The sequence below is a fragment of the Borostomias antarcticus genome (assembly GCF_949987555.1).
Source record: "Borostomias antarcticus genome assembly, chromosome: 7".
Lineage (NCBI taxonomy): Eukaryota > Metazoa > Chordata > Actinopteri > Stomiiformes > Stomiidae > Borostomias > Borostomias antarcticus.
In genome coordinates, this window is record NC_140240.1 from 21,307,079 (window position 1) to 21,329,798 (window position 22,720).

At 42.2% G+C, this 22,720-nt stretch overlaps 1 protein-coding gene across 1 annotated transcript; it reads right to left on the reverse strand.

Annotated features, from left to right (window-relative positions):
* Positions 1-10,792: 10,792 nt before the first annotated feature.
* LOC311311477 (uncharacterized protein) lies at positions 10,793-12,019 on the reverse strand. Its single transcript, XM_084441202.1, has 5 exons — positions 12,002-12,019; positions 11,455-11,666; positions 11,214-11,373; positions 11,022-11,116; positions 10,793-10,896 (listed from the first exon to the last, which is right to left on the reverse strand). Exons 2-5 carry the CDS (start codon positions 11,629-11,631, stop codon positions 10,804-10,806), a joined length of 525 nt encoding a protein of 174 aa, XP_084297328.1. The 5' UTR covers positions 11,632-11,666; positions 12,002-12,019; the 3' UTR covers positions 10,793-10,803.
* Positions 12,020-22,720: the final 10,701 nt, after the last annotated feature.

Sequence of the window (22,720 nt, forward strand, 5' to 3'; positions counted from 1 at the left end):
GAAAGTCTGACTTACTCCATTCCTCTGTTGATGGAAAGAAGAAGTGAAATCCCTCTTTTTGCGAGCCTTCTTTTGACCCCCATCCCAGAGGGGCAGGGTGTTGACGTCACTTTCCCTTCGTCACTCTCCCTTCTTTTTCTCTCTCTCTTTCTCTCCCTGACAGTTAACAATACCTGCATTCAACATCTTATCTCTCTCTCACCCAAAGCAGGACATCACAGAATAAATGTCTAATTAATATCTTATTAAATATGTTGAAATTCTTTTATTAGGAGTTACCACTTGAGATAAACTATCTCGTTTTCAAGGGGGTCCTATACATACATATACAGACTCAGAGTACATACATAGTATACATATATACATAAAACAAACACACAAACCCCAACACACACACACACACACACACACAAGTGCAATGAGAGCTAAGCATAATGTCTTGTATACAATACATATGTGAAATCACAGGATATACCCATGGAAGGATCATGTCAGTGATACTGAAACTTTACAGAAGCTATACATAATGAGACATTTTACCACAAATCTGAGATCAGAAGCACATACAGCTGTTTGCATAGTATGATGATAGTGCCACTTTGAACCGGTAAAAGGATATTAGAGATCTTATGTTGGCAGGCAAATTATTCCAATCGGATGGAGCTTTAATCATAAAGGCTTTTTTAGCTATAGATTTTGACGCTGGAGGGACACAGAAGTAAAATTGCATTGAGTGTCGTAGATGATATGTGAAAGAGAATGGGATCATCAACTGCTTTAAATAAATGGGGTAATTGAGGTGGATACATTTAAATATGCAATGCAACCAATGTTGATGCCTCCTAGATGTGGGGGAAGGCCAATTCAAAGAGTCATACATTGAGCAATGATGGGTAGTGAAAGCACATCCAAGTACAAACCTGCATACTCGGTTATAAATGGTGTTAAGAGGAAGCAGGATGGTTTTGGAGGCAGACTGGTACACAACATCTGCATAATCAATTATGGGTAAAATTAGCTGTGTTGCTAGTTTCTTCCTGACAAGGAAAGAAAAACAGTTTCTAGATCTATACAATGTTGAGAGAGAGAAATTGACTTTCTTGACTATATGACTGATATGGGATTTAAATGTAAGATTTGAATCAAGAGACACTCCTAAGTATTTTATATGTTCAACTCTAAGCAGAGAAGTGCCATCAAGACAGGTAATATTAAATGATGAGGCTTTGTTCTTGATGCTTTGGCGTGTTCCAAAGATCATTGTATGATATTTTCTTTTGTTAAGTATTAATTTGTTATTGATAAGCCAGGTCTGTAATGTATTAAAATCGGACTGTAATGTATGTTCAATTTGAGCTATGTTAGTTTGAGAAGTATAAATGACTGTGTCGTCCGCGTAGAGATGAGCACAGCAATCAGAAAAGATTAAAGGAATTTCATTAATAAAAATGGAAAACAGAAGAGGACCAAGAATTGAGCCTTGTGGCACACCTCTTTGTTGAATCAAAGTATCAGACTTAGTTCCCTGTATAACAACACATTGTTTGCGAGTATGTAAGTAAGAATTGAACAAGAGCAATGCCTTGCGTGACAATCCAATAGAATACAGTTTATCTAGTAGAAGATAGGGGTCAACTAAATCAAATGCTTTCGATAGGTCGATGAAAATTGCACCTGTCAGTTTGTTCTTGTTTGTTGCAGAATAAATATAATTAGTGAGCTTTAAAAGAGCTGTGGTCGTGGAGTGGTTTGGACGGAAGCCGGATTGAGAGGGAGCTAGAATATTATGTTCAGTAAGATATGATGATAGTTGATTATAGATCAGTTTTTCGAATACTTTTGCAGTAGCACATATAATTGATATGGGTCTGTAATTGTTGAGCTCAAGTACATCACCACTTTTGTGTAAAGGTGTTATGCGTGAACATTTCCACATCGACGGTATTTCGCAAGTGGATAGAGACATATTAAATAGATCACAAAGTGGGTAGCTAAGAATGTGTGATGATAACTTAAGAAATCGTGCTTCAATACCATCCAGCCCTGGACCACTGCTAGATTTTAAATCACCAATAGCATTGAAGACCTCGACAGGTGTTATTTTTTTGAAGGAAAAATTACTACTCCTGACCAATGCACTGCTGATATCACCACCAGGAGAAGGAGAGGGATCAGACAAAAGGACGGAACCGACAGAGGAGAAATGCTGGTTAAAAGCCTGAGCGACTGAAAGTGGATCCTTTAATATTGTGTTGTTGACCTTAATCTGCCTTGTTATGTTTGAGTCAGTTGGATTGGTTAAAGTTTTAATTTTACTCCAGAATTGTTTAGGATTTTTAAAGTCATTCGCAAGAGAATCTCTATAATAATTGCATTTGGCATTTCTGGTCATTGTTTTGGTTGAATTTCTCAAGTGTCTGTAATGTTCCCAATCTGCCGGGTCCCTAGTCCTTCTGAAAGTGGACCATGCATTGTCTCTCTCCCTGAAAGAGCTAATGAGATCAGATGTAATCCAGGGAAGATGTCTCCCTTTAACTTTTGTGGTTCTCAGGGGTGCATGTTTATCTATGACCTTGGTAAGCTCTGAGTGTAGAAAATCCCAGCAGTTATGAGTATCTGAGATTAATTGATACCTGTCCCAATTGATTGCTGTTAAGTCGTTGATAAAATTATCTGTGTTAAATTTCTTATATTGCCTGATTTTAATGACTTTAGGTGGAAGTTTGAGCAATTTGATTTTCCAAATACAGTATACAATTGAATGATCACTAAAGCAGTCGGACATGACGCCTGATTTAAGGAATCTGGCTGGATGTGAGACAAGAATCCAATCGAGCAGAGATTGACATGTAGATGTGACAAATATCCTACTTTAAGCATTACCTATATACTCAAACAGTTGATACATGGATACATTTTCCAATCATTACATTGTCATTACTGTCTCACACATATACATGATTACATAATTGATCTTGACTAAGAACAGATACATGACTTATAAATGTCTACTTCTACTTTAAGTGATTACATATGTGCAACAAATGATATTCACTCTAAACAGTACTTGCTTGATTAGCCAATGGAAAAAGTCATACAGTTACAGAATTGTAATAATGAGGAGAAATCCTGCATGTCTGTTTTGTGTTTAATTTCTCATTTACAGTTAATATTAACACTAAAGATTTGCAGTCTAGGCCTAATAAAAATAATGATAAAAAATATGCCTATGAATAAAGTCCTAATTTTGCAACCTAAATGTGAGCAATGAACGCTGAGCAGTGAACGTAAAACAAAGAATGCAAGGCATTGGGCTACTTTCTTAGATGACACAATTGAAGAACTAGACAAACAAGTTACACACTCTGGTACAGTAGGTGGCTGTATGCACATTAAAGTTGTTTGCGATCCGCCACTAAACCCAGTGAAGAAGAAGACGACGACGACGGGCTATACTTCCGTTCGGTTTGAAACAGAAACGATTGAGCAAGACCAACACGCCAGTCTTTGTCCCCGCGACAACACAGATCCTGTAAGTATCTCAATTTCAATGTATACATAGCTAGCTATGTATTTTGGTATCGTCCCAGATAAAACACCAACGTTATGTGAAAGCTACCCTTTTGTAATGATTATCTATATGCAGATGCTCTCTTTCCAATGTTAGCTAACTAGCTAGCCAGCTAACGTGATTAGCCTTTTTCTGTACATCATGGCTAGCTAAGTAGCCTACGTAAAATTACTCTGTCACAATGATTGTTATAACTTTCGCTTTTGTGTAATTGTAGCTTAAATTATAATGTTGGCTTGGCAACTTAAGAATATTTCAGTTGTGTATGTAACCCTGGGTTTAGATTGACAAGCTGTTTGAAATAGTGTCAATAGGTACACTGTCTCTTTAAGATTTTACGATCGCAAGTACAGCTTTACGGCACTAGAGTAAGAGCTCCATAGAAATGTATTGGCAGGGGATTTCGTGGGCTCACTTGACCATACGCTACTGAAGAGAGAGGTCAAAGCTTCATGCTTCCAGACTCTTAGCTAGCTATTCTGATTGTCGAGTGCACCACTGACCCACTCATGCAATATTCTCCTGCTAGGTGAGCACATATATTGTGTAGTTTATTACTATTACACTAGCTTATTACTAATAATTAGCTAACTACTGTCTACTTACTTTGGACTAGCTAAACCAAAACGTAGCTACTAGTTGTAGAGCTATTTGTGTGTTTTATATTTCTAATGCTGTACAGTATGTACTCTAGTTGACTTGTACTGTATGTGTAAGTTATACATCACTCACTTGACCATACGCTACTGAAGAGAGAGGTCAAAGCTTCATGCTTCCAGACTCTTAGCTAGCTATTCTGATCGTCGAGTGCACCACTGACCCACTCATGCAATATTCTCCTGCTAGCACCCTGGATGAGACTGGAGCTGAACAGAGACTGTCATTCTTCTGAGAGCTGAAGATTTGTCAGCAACTATCATCCACCTTTACTACGGGATCTCTTGTTGAGTACAAGACTTTTCTTTTTTTCTTTATAGAGCTCTATAATATTTTCTGGGTACCCAACTCTTTTCTGTTTTTTCTATTTTATCTTTTTGCTTGAACTGCCTATTGGGACTGTTAATATGGACTGAGTCGTATGGAATATCAAGTTCCTTTTTGAATTCATGTTGTTCGTTGTTCAAAAGAAGAGGACTCACATAGCCTTAGAGGTTTATTAAAGTGTCGGTTATTTACTATATTGATTCATACCTTTGAGTTAGAACCTGAAGAGAAGGTAACCTTGTTGTGAATGTTTTGATTGTTATTTTGAGTGTGACATAAAAGGAAGATACGTTCCAGTCCAACTTTAGTTTATGGACTTAGCATACTACTACCAGCCCTGAGCAATAAAACCCTTTTAGAGTACAACTTTATTCTAGTCTCGGTTTGACTCATTTATTTTAGATAGTTGGTTACATAGGAAAAATGGCGCCCGAACAGGGACTGGAGCATATCTAACTTTTCAAGATTTATTTTGTGAGACATACTTATATAAGCACACAGAATGGAATTTTGTAGAAGCCATGGGTTTGACCCAGAATGCACAGTTGTGATCAAAGGAGCCAGTACAGATGTTGGCCTAGAAAATGTACAGGAGGAATTTGCCTTAGTAGTTGATGTAGTGCAGATTCACCGCCTTGATGGCCTTTCCAACACACTTTTCTGTCAGTTTAGGGAGACTATAACCCCAATGCTTGTAGAAGGTCAGCACTCTAATAAGGATGGTTCTCATTGGGAGATTGTTTTGGTAGAAGGATACCATGCAGATAACGTAGATGAGGTATCACTCAATGATAAGCTAGTGCCCCTTGCTCGTGTGATGGAGGATTTAACAGTCAGCTTTAAAGAGCAGATCAATGAGTTGCCCCTATAATGTCAGCCCTACTAACTTGAGCCAGAGTGAAGCAAGTTATATATGTGAGGAGGTGGAACGAAACAAGGGCCCTGTAACATCAACTCCAGCCTACCGCCTTAAATCACAATCTTACTCTGACTCTTCAGCCGAGGCTATCAGTAGTACTGCCAATGTCTCAGGACAGACACAGCCTCCTAAAGGCGGCTCCTCTCTCATCATCCCTGTGCCTGCAGAGGTTCAACATGTTGTCGTCGAACACGTTGTGAAAAGTGACACTCCGCTATATACATCAGTCAAAGAGCAGCGCCTGTTTTCAGGCAATGTCCCGAAACCGCCCACGGAAGTAGACTACAATGTATGGAGGCTTCGTGCTAAAAAGGAAGATACGTTCCAGTCCAACTTTAGTTTATGGACTTAGCATACTACTACCAGCCCTGAGCAATAAAACCCTTTTAGAGTATAACTTTATTCTAGTCTCAGTTTGACTCATTTATTTTAGATAGTTGGTTACATCTACACTATAACTTTTGTGAAGTGTTGTCGTGGGCCATTGTTTCCTAATTACGGGCAATGGTGGAGTCTTCTCGAGTCTATCAGACTCGCGCGAGCTCCTGCACGTTCGTACTGTTTCATCGCTTGGAATAAAATGCGATAATTAGCTTACTCATTGATTTCGCATTAACCCACGACACCGTTAGTATGTGTTAGTTTTTAGGCATTCATTTTTCCGAAGTTAACGTTAACAGAATACTAGAAGCCCCAACAACGGAGCTAGGCTAGCTAGCAGGATTTGTTATAGCAGCCATCTTGGCTTTTTTGGTTACAGCAGCCATCTTGGTGGTTTTGGGATGTGATATCATGTTACTCTTAACTGTTGAAATGGTTGCTCATGCTGTCAAACGGGTAAAGAATTGTGTACTACGTTTTCACTCACATACAAATCCAAATTTTGCATAATAGGTACTCATGATGTGGACTACTAATATATTGTCTTGCAAAATCTATTTAATTACTGAGTGTGAAGGGTGGTAGACATGTTGCCCTGTTCCTCTAAACGTGTCAGAAATCACGTGGTCCTGTGGAGTGTGCATGTCAGCCAATGAGAGGGTCACCCACTCTCGCTCTCTCTCCCTCTCTCCCCTCCCATGCTCTCAGTTGCCAACCTCCCAGTTCTTGTTTGAACTGAGCAAGAAGCAGGTGAGCGGGACAGGAAGAGGCGCTAAGACGGGGACAGGCGTGACCAGGGGCTGTCCTGAGACAGCACCACAGGCTCTGTGAGTCTTGTTCAGTTAAATTCCCTCATGAGTATTAACAGAAGAGCACCATATACATATGCACACATACACTCTAACATGTCGCTCTCTCCTCAGCTCAGCCCAATGGTCTCTGATGGTTCTGTCTGGTCAGCCCTTAGGTGGAGAAACACCTGATCATCAATATAGGCAGGCACACGTAAGTACAAATGCACATACGTTTCCATAGACGGGATAAACAAATGGGAATATTGATATTGAGTTAATGTTAGCGGTAGACGTGAGATTCATAAGACACATCACTGACGCCAGTGACGCCACAATATCAGGGAAATTGAGCAATTGCTTCCCTGTAGTGCAAACTTGCAAGATTCGCTCAGTTATTAACCCTTCTTGCCTTTTTTGTTGTTGGTTTTCTCTCTCCTCCTTCCTCTCTGTGCAGTTCTCCTGTGTGCTGAGCCGCTATCCCATGTATTGCCACTGCTGACAGGGTAGAGCTCAGCCCCATGCAGAAGTGAGTGATGAGGAGAGGGAAGAGGAAGATCATTTCCCCGTTTTTTTTTCCTCCAGTTTTAGGAACCGTCTCAAGAATGTGTTCCCCACTTTTATGCCTTTAAATCAGGGTTAGAGTATTCCAGGTGTGTGGCCATGGCCATGAACACCAGTAGAGGAGGGAACCAAGTGTCTCATTCTCTCTCCACAGTTGTGTGGTTGTTACCCCCCACTAGCTACATATTCATTCAATCTTTATTTAACCTCGTGAATCAATTGAGAGTAAGCTCTCATTTACAATGACTTATAATCACTCTATATTTGAACTTGTACTACAGGTGAGAGAATCCTTTTTAATGGTCTCTCTCATTCGCTCTCCTAGCTGTGATGTTAGAGTTGTGCAAGACTTGGGTGTTCTCCTGCTCTGAGTGCCCATTCTCCTACACCTCCCAGATCTACCTCCACAAGCACATCAAGAGGAGCCATGACAACCTCTGTCTCTGCTGAGGAACACACAGAGCATTATGAAGTAGCCAGTGCCTTGGCGAAGGTGTTTGAGCAGCAGTCGTCAATGGATTAACTCCCAAGACACAAGGAAGAGACAGCGCAACACACGCTATGACTCCAGTGACGAAGGTAATATAATAAAGTGCATTCAACAGTCTCAAAAGAGTACTACTTGAGTTGACTATTCTGAGCTAATTTACCTCTACTATATGTTCCAGTGCCCAGGCAGCCGGTCGGCAGAACTCAGAACAGACCAGCTGTGCCAGAGCCGGAAGGCCTGCTCTTCCAGTTATCAATGCAGGTATCCATGCATGTTTGTGTTGGTGAAATGTCTATGCATATTTGCACACTGACAGTTAACTCAGGACTTTTTGAAGACTAATTTACTAATCTCACTAATTTACTCATCTCACTTTACTCAGCAGTAGATGTTCATCACCCAGGCCCTTAGAGCTAAGGCGCAGTGAGCGATGGCCCTGTGAGCCAGGCCCTTCAGCCCGTCTGAACTCCAGGCAAAAGCAGCATCCATCGGAGATTAGCACCCCGGCCAGACCAGGTAAGGGTCTGACATGTCTACCTCTTTCATGACTAGTTGATTCTTCCCCTTATGCCAGAAGCCGTACACCGCCAGCACCTAGTTTCCTGCTAATCCCTTTATCCTTTTTGGTTTTCAGTTAGTCTGTGATGCCATCGCCCGTGAGACCAACAGCTCCAGCAGTATTGCCCTCCACGTCTTTCAGGAGCCCCCCGCTTACCCCTCTGCCATCAAGCTCTGCATGTGCTGGTATGCAGAATTTTGTGAACTACTTCATGTATGCAGGGATATACTGAGTTAAATTTCCATTATGTGACAGTTAATAACAATTACATATAGCCACATCTGTGTTAATATCCAGATTGCCAGAGGATGGTGTATCAGCAGTTGTCCAGCTTGACCAGCATGCTCGGTGAGGTCATGCAGAGTCTGAGGGAGCTAGCGCAGAGATTATCCGGGGAGTCTGATGGGGTTGCACGGGGAGCAGTATTGGATGCACTGGATCCTGCAAAAACGGAGGAGGTCTTGGAGGAGCAGCTGAAGGACAAGGAGCATCAAAGGAAGATGGTGAGTAACTTCAGGGCAGAACTTTGTTCCTTATTTTTGCAGGGAAGTGTTAAGGAAGTGTAAAAGTAAATGTGACAGCGGCTGGTGATTTGGTCCGCAACTTTTTTGTATTACCAAAGTTGAAGTTGTGAAGAACCCACTTACTATAACAGACAACAGTTTTAGGTTCACGAAATACGTATAATTAGTCTGCAAACTAAGCTCGTTTTTAGCTGATTTCGAGTCGGGTTTGGGGGCGGGCAGATCGATTAGCATGATTTGGTTTCATTGGCTATTGCTTCCGGGTTCTCCGCCCCCAACCCTTCCCCAACACGCCGGCTTTGTTTACATTCAGTCCCAAGTTTAACCATGGATGCTACAGCTTTTGCTAAAGAGGAAGACGGGGATGGCATCCAGGACATGGAAAGAGTTTTAAGAGCAGCTAAAACTCCAGCAGAGCAGGACTCGTTCGTACACGGAGTTGTATTCTTGATGAACTGTGATACAGGGATGACTGTATCAACAAAGCAATTCACAACACTGTTGTCTGCCGCCAAGCATTCGGCTTTGCTTTGGGGTAAGCTATCTTTATACTATCTGTGTAATGTATCTTTACATTACATTATCGTTAGTCGTTTAGCAGTAGCTCCTTTCTAAACAAGTGACTAAGTCTAGCTAGCATAACAAAGGCACTAGCACTAACTAACAAAGGCTAGCTAGCTAACGTAAGCTAACATGCTAGATAGCTGAGCTGTCCCTTCGTTCCTAAACTAGCCAGCTACCTAGCACAGGGACATGGCTATAGCTAGTGAGCTATCCCTTTGTTCCTAAACTAGCCAGCAAGGCAGCTAATATCTTGCCAGCTGCCTAGCACAGGGACATGGCTAGCTAGTGAGCAAGCCCTTTGTTCCTAAACTAGCTAGCGAGGCAGCTAATATCCGGCCAGCTGCCTAGCACAGGGACATGGCTAGCTAGTGAGCTAGCCCTTTGTTCCTAAACTAGCCAGCGAGGCAGCTTATATCTAGCTAGGTAGCTATATTATAGAGAGAAACAGAATGAGAGAGCATGAGAGGTATGGTAGTCTGACACCTTTGTTTTTTGTTTTGGTTACAGGATGAGCAAAGCTCCAGGCCTGTGAGGATTTGCAGCTCTCCCTGGGCCCCTCCATACCAGCCAGCAAGAAGATCACTATACACTACAGCTTTGATTTTGCACAACAGGTGAGAATACGTTCATCCTATCATGCATTAGCTAGTCTATTTAATCAACACTTTCTGGTACTATTTTATCTATATCCCTACTAACACAATCAGGTTGCAGCAATGTTGCAGAAACGTGCAATTTAGACTTTTGTATGGTCCACTCAACGTCAAGTTAAACGTGCATGCAACGCAAACGCGGTATCTGCACACAAGTTGCTGCAACGTGCAGGTCCAACGTGTCTGCAACGTGCCTGCAATGTGTACACAACGTTGTGATTTCCGTGATGATTTCGATGTGTATTGCTGCAACGTTGTATACACGTTTATATATTACTTTGTTACATTGCTGCAACGTGGTCTACACGTCCGTTGGCTACATATATAATTTGCATTACAAAACAAATCAGCTCCTTGCACAAGCTCCACTACTTCCTGAAACTCTACAGGCATATTTCTTTACCGTCCTATACTATTGGATAGCAATAGCGATGAATCCGGTGTGCAGCACACCTGATCAATCACTTCCATCCACTAGTATAGGACAGGAAAGAAATACGCCTGTAGAGTGTCAGGAAGTAGTGGAGCTTGTGCAAAGAGCCTATTAATGTCATAGTCAATGCAGCAAGCAAAATTATGGTACAAAAGTTATGACACAACACCATTCAGTCAAGAACAATTTATTTTATTAAAAAAGTACACAATGTCTGGCCTGCAACATGATAAACAAGTTTAAAAACAAAAAGGATTTAAAAATAAATAAATACAAAAACAGTTATTTACAAAAAAAAAGTTATTTACAAAAAAATGCCAGGCTGTGCTCAGATGGGCTGCGGGTGGGCGTCAGATGGGCTGGGGGGCAGCTAGGAAGGGAAGTCTTCCTCATCAGAATGCTGGGGAGTGCTCAGATGGACTGTTCTTGGATGGGCTGTGCTCAGGCGGACTTCTGCAGATACCTAAAGACACAATGAAATGGCCGTAAATACACAACGCACATACATGCACAAAAAAGTGGTACACAATCTTTGGAACCATGCAGTGTCACTGGGTAGGAGAAACCAAAAAAAAAGACATCACTTACCCTTCTGCATTTAGCAGGGGCATGTTTCAATGTCTCCTGCAGCTGGGCGGCCACCTCCGCCATCGTAGCCTTTGGCATGGAGACCATCACTGCACCTTTAAGTTATCAAGAAAGGTAATGGTTTCAATTCACATCGGTCATGGAACAAAGACGATGTATTAAAAAATATTCAAAATATGAACCATTTCTTACGTGTTAGAACATTGAAGAGTGTCATACTCTTCAGTGGCTTCTTCCCCTTCTTCCCGTGCACACTGTAGGCGCTCCACACCGCATGTGTGGCTACAGCTGACAGCACCCGCCGGACTGTGTCCGCCAAGTCTCTGCCACCAATGGCACCTAGGTATTGTGTCTGCAAAACAAAGACAGTCACTTACTGTACCCTTCCCTGCACTGCAAAAATAAGACAAAGTTCCACCCTGCAGACACTCACCATCTTCCTCTGATGTTCCCGGTCCTTCAACCTGGCCTCACAGACCTGCAGCTCCTCGTCCGTTTGGGCAGGGTTCAGTACATCCAGCACTTCTCCCTGGGCTCCAGACTCCACAGGCCGCGTGCTCTGGGCCAGTTCCCTCACAGTCCGTGCAAGCTCACGGAGTTGCTCCCGCATCTCTGAGAACTGCTGATGTACAGACCTCTGGAGATCTAGATAAACACAGATGTGGCTATAAGTACATTGACATAAAACTAAATTAAACTCAAAATATATCCCTGCATGCAACATGAAGTAGTCCCATACCAGCATCTGCAGAGCAGCATCGATTAGGTAGAGGGGTACATGGAGTCAATGGTGCTGGAGCCGTTTTATTGGGCGACGGCATCACAGACCTAACTGAAAAACAAAAGGGATAAAGGAAAGGGATTAGCAGGAAACTGTATGGTGTTGGCAGCATGCTTTGGCTTCTGGCATTTGAAGGAAAATAAATTAAGACATTAACAGGTAGACATCACAACACCACAGCAGTACATGCCACTCTTACCTGGTCTGGCTGGGGTGCTATACATGAAGCCTGGGCTCGCATGGTTTTCGCTCACAGGGGATGAGCTCGGAAAATCTGCAAGATGAGTAAATGGTATTCAATCTAAAAAAGCCAATCACAGAGCTAACTGAAAACCTAAAGGGATTAGCAGGAAACTTTATGGTGTTGGCTTTGGCTTCTGGCATTTGGAGGGAAACTAAATAAAGACAAGACAGGTAGACACCACAGCAGTACATGCCACTCTTACCTGGTCTGGCTGGGGTGCTATACATGAAGCCTGGGCTCGCATGGTTTTCGCTCACAGGGGATGAGCTCGGAAAATCTGCAAGATGAGTAAATGGTATTCAATCTAAAAAAGCCAATCACAGAGCTAACTGAAAACCTAAAGGGATTAGCAGGAAACTTTATGGTGTTGGCTTTGGCTTCTGGCATTTGGAGGGAAACTAAATAAAGACAAGACAGGTAGACACCACAGCAGTACATGCCACTCTTACCTGGTCTGGCTGGGGTGCTGTATGATCTGGCTGGGTCGCTATACATGGGGCCTGGGCCCCGCTCGCCCACATGGGACAAGCTTGGAAAATCTGCAAGATGAGTAAAATGGTATTCAAAATAAATAAAAAATAGTCCAACTATCAGTGTGCAGTAGGCATAGACATTTCATTTCAACACAAACATGCATACCTGGATTGTACAGCACACGTGGATTGTACTGGACCGCTGGCAGAGGCCTTTCAACTCCGGCACCTGGTCTTTGGCCTGCATAGTGGGGACCAATGGCTGCCCGGGGCTTGGAATATCTAGTGGAATATCAGTAAATTAGCTCAGATTACTCGATTTCAAAAGTACTACTCTTTTGGGACTGTTGAATGCACTTTAGTATATTACCTTCGTCACTGGAGTGATAGCGTGTGTTGCGCCGTCTCTTTCGAACGTCTTGGCACTCGTCCATTGACGACTGCTGCTCAAAGACTTTTGCCATGAGCCTGGCACCTTCGTAATGATCTGTGTGCATAAAGTACCATAATCAATACATTTCAGCCATCCTTTTTTCCTCAGAATAATGAGTCATGATCTTCCCCCCACCCCCATCAGTATTTTTTAATAGCTTAAAATGCAAACAGTACCAGTTGTGGACTTTGGGAAAACCTGGACTCTGTGGAGCGCCCAGCCAGGGTTAGGTTCCACACAGCTCTTTATCCGTTGGCTGACTCATTCATTGGCCAGGAACACATCTGCAACTGTGAGTGAAACCATTAGTACCCACTTCCCTGTACAATTGAAAAGAAGCACCAATCAGAAACATTGTTCACACAAACATGTTCTTACCCCATCCTTTTTGGAGAGCCAGGATACTGGGACAACCGACACAGTGTCCTCCCCCAGAAACTCCACACTGCAATAGTCTGCCCAATAAACAAAAAAATATTAAGTTTATAAACACATAAGGACCCTATGGGAAAGTAGGCAGAGGGGAAGAAGCGACTAAAACAACAATTCAACAAGTCATTACAGCCGATAAGTAATTAGTGACACGCCACTATTCTATACTATTCTTTTTTTTTGATTCTCTGCCGGCCCAGGACAGATGCGGTCAATGGCGGTCAATCATCAGTGTGGGAAACATGAAGCTAGTTTAGGCATTAGCCACTGCAGTGCACAGATTAAATGTATAAGGCCCGTGAATCACGCGTTACTACTCGCAGTTTTAACAGGAACGCCTGTTTTTGACTCGAACTCCAACAATACACACCGATACTACTAATGTGGCAAACAAAGCTGCCTCCATCTTTGTTTCGAGCTAACGCTATTGTCCATGGTAACCCGCTTACCTCGTGGGTGGCATTGTTCTCAGTCTCCCACTTTCCAGACAAATGGAAAATATATAAAGCATTATCTTGGCTTCGCCTTCACCTTTACCTATGTAAAATTAGCCTAAGATTCGTGATGTCCTTAGAAAGCCTGACACGAGCGAGCTCCCAATGTGAGTCTCAAATTCAGCAGAGTCAAACAAACAATTCACATTTCCCTCAGTCCAGCGGCCATTTTAGAGTAACGTTAACTAACAAACTACCAGCTCAGACCGTTCGCTTATGTTTCTGCAAATGTTCGCGGCGAACACAAAGCCAGCAGTAACAGAAAAAAGGTTTGCAATAGTTTGTCGGAGTATTTGCAATATTGTCTAAACGTTAGTCAAGTTCGTGCCTCGACTTAGCTAGCTAGCACTAGGTAGCGTGCTAGCTAGAATTAGCTAACGTTAGCTAGCTAGCATTAGGTAGCGTGCTAGCTAGCATTAGCTAACGTTAGCTAGCTATCATTGGGCTTCCAATTCCTGAACTTAGTTTAGCGTGCAGGTTATGAGTTACTTCTGTTTACTTAAATTATTACCGGTAAGTAAACAAATAAATAGCTAAACCAACAGTCAAATCAATGTAATTTGATGAGGAAAAAAACCCCGAGGTGACGTTAGCTAGATAACTTACCAGAGAAGAAGTGCGCACCACACAAAAAAGTGTTTTTTGGTCCCCAATCTGCTCTCTTTATGGATTTAAACCACAGCTTTCGGCGGTTCCTCTGAAAAGGGCGACATCTCAAGGGGATGCTGAGGAATCTGAGGCCATCATCTTGTCCTTTTCTGTTTGTACAGTTCACAGCAGCTTTGAGGCATAATTAGCTACATGAAACGGAGCTCCTGGCTACTGTGGCGAGTTCGTTTGCCTTTTTACCCAGAAGCTGCGTGCTCGCTCTGCTGTGACGTAGGCGGCGAACCCATCTATAGGGAGGGAAAGTAATCTCATCGCCCCCTAGTGGAAGCGTTCCATAATGCCGAGAGAATGAATGGGATTTCTCGACACGTCTTTTGAAAAATGATATCTTGGTCGACACCGAAAAGTTAGTAGAATTTTTTTTAATTAATGAAAAAGCATTCAATTTATAACAAACAGGGAAATATACAATCAATAACATTTCTAAGATGCGTTATTAACCTCAACACTACTATAATAGAAGGCACTTTGAATAATTAATGAGCATTTATGGCTATAAATTTGATATGCTGGCACAATAGGAGGGGGGTTTGTGTGTGTGTGTGTGTGTTTGAATGTTTGTGAGGTGTGACTTTATAGTGGCTTTATAGGGTTTGAATTAAGGGCTGTATTATAGATAGGTTGATAGTGTGATATCAAAATGATATAGTGTGAATGTGTGTGTGTATGTAGTGGTATTAAGATAGTATAGGGTTTATTCTCTGTTCCCCCAGGACTTTATGGGGTGCAGGTGTTGTGGTGTGTGGAGGGGGGGGTAGGAGAGCAAGGAGGGGTTTGTCACTATATCAGAGTGAGAAGGTGTGACTTTATAGTGGCTTTATAGGAATTGAATCAAAAAGGGGGGTGGGTATTATAGATAGGTTGATAGTGTGATATCAAAATAATATAGTGTGAATGTGTGTGTATGTAATGGTATTAAGATAGTATAGGATTTATTCTCTGTTCCCCACATGACTTTATGGCCTGCATGTGGTGTTCTGTGTGAGGGGCTAGGGGTTTTGTCACTAAATCATAGTGAGAAAATGATAGGGTGTGAATTTAATACAGGTTTCACCCTTCTCCCTGTTTGATATCAAAATAATATAGTGTGAATGTGTGTTAATGTATTGATATTAAGTTAATATAGGTATTATTCTCCAATCCCCACATGACTTTATGGCCTGCATGTGGTGTTCTGTGTGAGGGGCTAGGGGTTTTGTCACTAAATCATAGTGAGAAAATGATAGGGTGTGAATTTAATACAGGTTTCACCCTTCTCCCTGTTTGATATCAAAATAATATAGTGTGAATGTGTGTTAATGTATTGATATTAAGTTAATATAGGTATTATTCTCCAATCCCCCGGGGTTTATGGCCTGCATGTGGTGTTCTGTGTGAGGGGCTAGGGGTGGTTTGTCACTAAATCAATTTAGTTTAATTTAATACAGGTTTCACCCTCTCCCCTGTTTGATCTGATTGAAATTAAGATGTTGTAGTAAGTCTAGTGAGTTGATCACTATAGATATCAGAATGTTTTATCGCATCGGTGGGGGGGTGTGAATGTGTGTGTGTGTGTGTGTGTGTGTGAGTGAGAAGGAGGGGTGTGTGGGAGAAGGAGGGGTGTGTGTGTGTGTGTGAGTGAGAAGGAGTGGTGTGTGGGAGAAGGAGGGGTGTGTGTGTGTGTGTGTGTGACTACTGCCAGGTGGTCAGTGAGTTGATTCCTTTAGATATTAGAGTGTGTGTGTGTGTGTGTGTGTGTGTGTGTGTGTGGTTACTGTTAATAATTATTTTCTTAATACTTGGATTAAGAATAAGAGCACGCGAGTGGTCGATTCAAGCTGGTTAAAACAAAGACAATATCTTTATTCTTCAATACGTTTGCAAGCGGTCTCTCACAACATGAAGTGAATTCGAGTCAGAGAGCCTCGTCAATAGGAGGCAGAGCCCTTTTAAAGGGGCAGTGTCGTGACAGGGGGTTGTGCCAGTTGCTCTGGCAAAACAGATGGCAGTGGATAATGGAGTTAGCTTCTGCTTTCCACAAACATTGTAAAACAATAAACTCAGAGAAAACAGGAACATCAATTGAGTAAGATAAACAGAAAAACTATCTTGGACTGAACACATGGGTGATAAGTTGAAATTCTTTAACAATTACCCAATCTTGTGGGTAAAACATCCACAACAATAATAATATAATTGAAAAGATCAACCATGTGGAATCAAATAATACAATATCATAAAAATAGTCAAACAGATTTGGTAAAAACCTAATTCTAAACATATGGAAAGGAAGTAATCTATTCTCCACTAGGTGGAGCATAATAAAGATTAATAAACTCAAGGTTATTTAACACACCAAGATTAATTTCTTCCTATATGCAATCACGTACCAAAACTCCTCACTTCAATTTGGCATAAGCAAGGTAAAAAGATAACATGATACTAATCTAATACAGATTTCATATATTCATGAGTGGGGAAAAAAACCCTCTTTCTTTTGAGAGGAAAAAAACTTAACTTCAAGTTTCAAAACAATTCAAAATCCTTATTTCCAATGGCACAGACTTGACTAAGTTCTTGAGTTGAATGAAGGTCTAATTCAACTTCTCCTTTGAACATTAATGCAGTAATGGGCATATCTGTAACAGTATTCAAACACTTTCCAATACACTTAAGAACAATGCCAATAATAATAATAATCAAAATAATAATCATAAAAATGATACCTAGAGATCTGAGAATATTTCCAGAACTTGAAAAAGCATTATCGAAAATTCCCCAAGCATTAAACCCATGGACAGTCTTTAAGATCTGAATACCTTTCATGTTTGATTCATGGAACTCTGTTAATGTGGCATTTGGATCTGAGATGAACGAACAGCATTCTGACCCTACAATCGCGCATGTTCCTCCTTTACTAGCAAGAATTATATCTAAGGTAAACCTATTTTGTAGCACAACTTTCTTCATTTCATTCACCTCCTTAGCTAAGGCTGAAATTACTCTGTCCGAGGCATTCAAGTGATCCGCCAAGACAGCGGAGAGAGTCATGAGTTCAGTTTGGGTGTTATACATGCCATAGTTAGGAAAAAATACACCAAAAATAAACTGAAAGGGTGATATAGCACGACGATGTCTATAATTTGATTGATGATGAATTACCTGCATTTCAGCGTGATCCACCTTCCTAATCATGGGAATTAAATGAGCAAGATAGCATCTTCCTACACTGTTGCTATTTAGGGTTGAATAAGCTGTATCGCCACAGACTAAAAATACACCTTTTGGAAGGCCTATCGCTGAACCTGGATATAAGAATTCGTAGATAGGAGCAACGCAGGAGCTAGTGCCTAGATCATTAATTTGTGTCCTAATTTGTGTGTTGTATCTGAAAAGATCAATACAGGCTGTAACCTGTTGAAGAGGTACTACTTTGAATTGGTCGACTTGATTTTGAGGTTCCATTTCTTGAGGATGCAATTTTGTTTGTGCTTTAATGATGCAATCGATAATTTGACATTTTAATCCAGAAATGGTAATTGAATTTCGCCAATTAACTGTAGTAGATACAGCTGTGCAAGCTAACCTAGTACTCGGTGCATGATTGTCTATTTGGACTAATATAACTTGAATATTGTGAACCAATCCCTGTCCAGCTATTTCAGAAAAGTGTGTAACCTTGAACAGAATAAGGCGGGAGAAATTAGAAGGTCTATGATTCTCATTAACCTCTAGTGTTAATTTGCTTAGAATAACCTCTTCAATCCCTGTATAGGAGTTACCTAGTCTATCTAATCCTACATGAAAATGACAAGCAGAGGATTGTCCAGGAGCAGAGAAAACATGAGTAGCTAAACCCTGCCAGTCATAGTGTGACCATTCTGCTTGGGTTAAAGGAATTGGATAAAATATGGGTGCAGAAGTACTAAGAGGTACATTTTGACAAATCCAACAGTTAGCGTAGTTCATTCTATGTGCAAAGTCTCTGACTATACTAATATCTTCATTAGGATGCTTCTTTTCCTGTCCAATTGACTTAGCTGATTTGGTTAGGTGCATAGAGCAGTTAAACACAGTACCTTGAGGATAATCTGGAACAGATCTACAAATGTCAACTCCATAATTCTTTGTTCTTGATACTCGCATAACATCTTTAGTTAAAACACACCAATAAGGAGAGTCTTTTTCTACATTAACTTCAGTCACAGTTACAACAGTAGAACCTGGGAATCGTTTGTTACTTTCAAATCTCACATAAGCAGTATGCAGCATCTTCCATCCATCTTCGTCTATCGTATAGATCCAACAGTCAAGTGGAGTGCAACGCTCAACGGGACAAACGAATACTGGAGTGTGTTCTTGTCTTTTCCTTCGTTCAATGGTTTCAGTTTCAGGAGAGAACTGGTCCGAGTTCTCTTTCAAGGGGGGTGCGAGTAGGTGCGTGAGGGGGAGTGTGGTTGGATTATGATTGGGCGTTGCTGGGGCAGTGGTCAAAGTTGTCATCATGACAGCAATGAGGAAAAGATAGGGTGTGTTATCCTTGGTCTGATTCCTCAGATGAGGAGACCAGAGAGTGAGCTTTCGCCCTGGTGGTGACACCGGGTAATGCATCTTGGTTGTTGGAATCTTTTGGCCGGCTGGCCTCGTCTTGGTTTGGAACCAGCCTGCAGTGGGTGGCGTGTACCCAAGACGTCCTCTCAGCTACTTTGATGGCCGTCTGGGTTGTCAGCAAGATCTGGTACGGGCCCAGCCAACGAGCACTATTCCACTTCTTCCGTTTCAGGTCCCGGATCACCACCCATTGGCCTGGCTGGAGGTGATGCAAGAAACCCTCTCTGGCATCCGGGATGGTCGCCTTCACTCTGTTGAAGAGATCTTTTAGAATGTTGTTGAGTGCCAGACAATACTGTACCATGTCTTGTTCACAGGACATCAGAGTCAGCTTGTTCTGGGGAAAAGGTTTGTTAAACATTCTCATAGGTCTACCAGCAATGATTTCATATGGGGAGAGCCCGGTAGTTTGGTGGGGACGGCCCCTCATGAACATCAAAGCTAAAGGTAAAATTTTCATCCATGACAGATTTGTCTCTGCCATCAGTTTGGTGAGCTTAACCTTCAATGTCTGGTTAGCTCTTTCTACAATCCCGGCTGATGCAGCATGGTAACTGCAGTGCGTTCGGAGGTCAATTTGCAAACTCTTACAAATCTCATTAATCACATTATTCACAAAATGGCTTCCTCTATCAGAGGAAAGTTTCAAAGGCAATCCCCATCTGGGGATTATCTCTCGGAGGAGACTCCTGGCCACAGCGATTGCTGAGGCATGCCTGCAAGGGAAAACTTCAGTCCACTTAGAAAAAACATCAGTTAAGACAAGGCAATATTTATACCCTTCGCATGGTGTAAGTTCAATAAAATCCATCATCACATGTTCCCACGGAGACTCTGGTCTCGGGTGAGCTGACATTTTCATTTTAATACCTTTCCCAATATTGTTTTGCATACAGACGATGCATTTGGCACAACTCTGCTCTGCAAACACAGTGAACCCTGGTGCATACCAATACCTGTTCACGTCATCCACAACTCCTATTTTTGAAATATGATCAGGACCATGCGCTAGTTTGAATGCATACTGGAAACAAGAACGAGGTAAGACTGGTTTGTTATTAGGTCCTAGCCATAACCTGCTTTCAACATTGAATGTGCATTTGGTTTTCCACTTCTTCTTCTCATCAGGAGGAGCAGATTCCTGTAGGTCGGCAATGTCGTTCAGAGACATAGGAGGAGAGACCTGTGAATCCACAGATGAGAGAGAGAGCATAGACAACACAGGAGCGCAAGAGGAGAGTGCCGCCGCTTTAGCAGCTGAGTCAGCAGCCGTATTACCTATGGACACAGGATCCGAGGTTTTAGCATGAGCTTTACATTTGCATACTGCTAAACTGGATGGTAACAACATTGCTTGCAATAAATGGTTAATCAAAGTATTATGAGCAATGGGTTTACCACTTGAGGTAAGGAACCCACGATTCCTCCATAGCATCGCAAAATCATGGACTGTGCTAAATGCATATGCACTGTCCGTGTGGATAGTAGCAGACTTACCCTTGGCTAAAATACATGCCCTGGTGAGCGCAAATAATTCAGCAGCCTGTGCAGAGAGATGGTTAGGAAGTCTGGCTGATTCCAGCACTGTATCAGCAGTGGTAACCGCATAGGCAACAACCGGCTCACCAGCTTGTGATCGCTGGGCAGAACCATCCACAAAGAGTTCAAAATCAGGGTTAGACAAAGGAACATCAGTGAGGTCAGGGCGTGGCTTACTGACTAAGTCAATAACAGCCACACAATCATGTGGATCTCCGTCATCTGGTGTTGGCAACAGTGTCGCTGGATTCAGGACAGTACATCTCTGGAGAGTAACATTAGACATGGTTAGTAACACATTCTGATAGTGTAACAGTCTCGCTGGATGCAGGTGTGAGGTCTTTGCCTGTAAAAGTAAAGCAGAGACAGCATGTGGAACATTCACGATTAGTGGTCGCATGGCTACCACGTCGACACATCCCAATACTGCTTCAGTGGCCGCCGCCACTGATCTTAGACATGGGATTAACCCTCTAACTACACTATCAAGCCTTTTAGAGTAGTATGCTACCGGTCTGTACCGGTCCCCATGCTTTTGGGTTAAAACGGCGGACATATAACCGTCCTTTTCATTTGTGAAAAGGTGGAAAGGTTTTTCATAGTCAGGGAGACCTAAACAAGGGGCTGTAGACAGCCTCTGTTTAAGGGCCGTTAGAGTCAGTCGTGCTTCGTCAGTCCAGGTGATTCGGTCAGAGGGAGAAAGGTTGCGTCCGTGGGCCAGATCGGACAAGGGTTGTGTGAGCTCAGCGAAATCCGGGACCCAGGCCCGGCAATAGTTTGCAGTTCCTAACAGAGACATCATTTGTTTTTTTGTTTGTAGGCATGGGCAGAGCAAGGATAGCCTCCACACGGCTGCTACCTAAAGATTTTCCATGTTTAGAAATAACGTGACCTAAGTATGTAACCTGTTCACGCACCAGCTGGATTTTGTGTTTGGAAACCTTATGGCCATTCTCTGCTAAATAAAACAACAATGCGTTTGTGTCTTTGACACATGACTCCTTGTCTGAGCTAGCAACAAGCAAATCATCCATATACTGGACAATGATGCTATTCTGTGGTGGAATAAACCCTTCTAAGCTGCGCGCGAGCTCTGCATTGTAGATAGAAGGACTATCAACAAATCCTTGAGGCATAACATTCCACACATATGTTTTGTTCTTGAACTGGAAAGCAAACCAATGTCTGCTATCAGGGTGTACAGGTACAGAAAAAAATGCATTACTGAGATCAATAACACTAAAGAAAGCAGCTGATGAAGGAATGGAGGCAAGGAGGGTTACAGGATTAGGACAAAGAGGAGTCCTAGCAATGACAGCTTCATTAACACAACGCAAATCTTGAACAAAACGCCATTCTCCTGAGGCTTTGCGCACAGGGAGGATTGGAGAATTGACAGGAGAGCTGTCAACCTCAGAAATGGCTCCACGCTCTAACAAAGATGCATGTACCTCTGCAATACCTTCTATAGCCTCTAGAGGGAGCGGGTACTGAGCGCGCTTCGGTCGGAATGAACTTTTAGGGGTAACCACAACAGGATTCACGTTTCGAATTTTCCCTATATCAAATTTGTCCTTTGCCCATAATGAATCTGGAAGTCCTCGTAACACAGATAAATCTTGTGTGTCATCAGATTGTGTCTGGAAGAAACATGATCCTTGGATTCCCCTAGTGACTGGAATAGCCCAGGTGTAAGGAAATGCTCTTACCCCCATCTTGGCGGAATACCTCATTTGATGAGGATTTCCGACCCAGTCCGTTATTGTCATTATGTCCATCAGCCACGCATCAGCATCCCTCCTATTAACAAACTCAGAAACAGCAAGAGACACATGAGGCACAGAATGACCATCATACAGCTGTTTCTGTGTACCGTTAAGGTCGACAGAAAGAACTGCATGATCCGGTCCAACATACAACACATTACACATCAATGTTTCATCAACTTGAGGCAACATCCAAGTGTCCTCAAACCCATGGTCTTGGCTTAAAAAAGATGTTGATGCGGTACAGAGCAAGTTATCATGAGGGCTGAGCGGAGCAT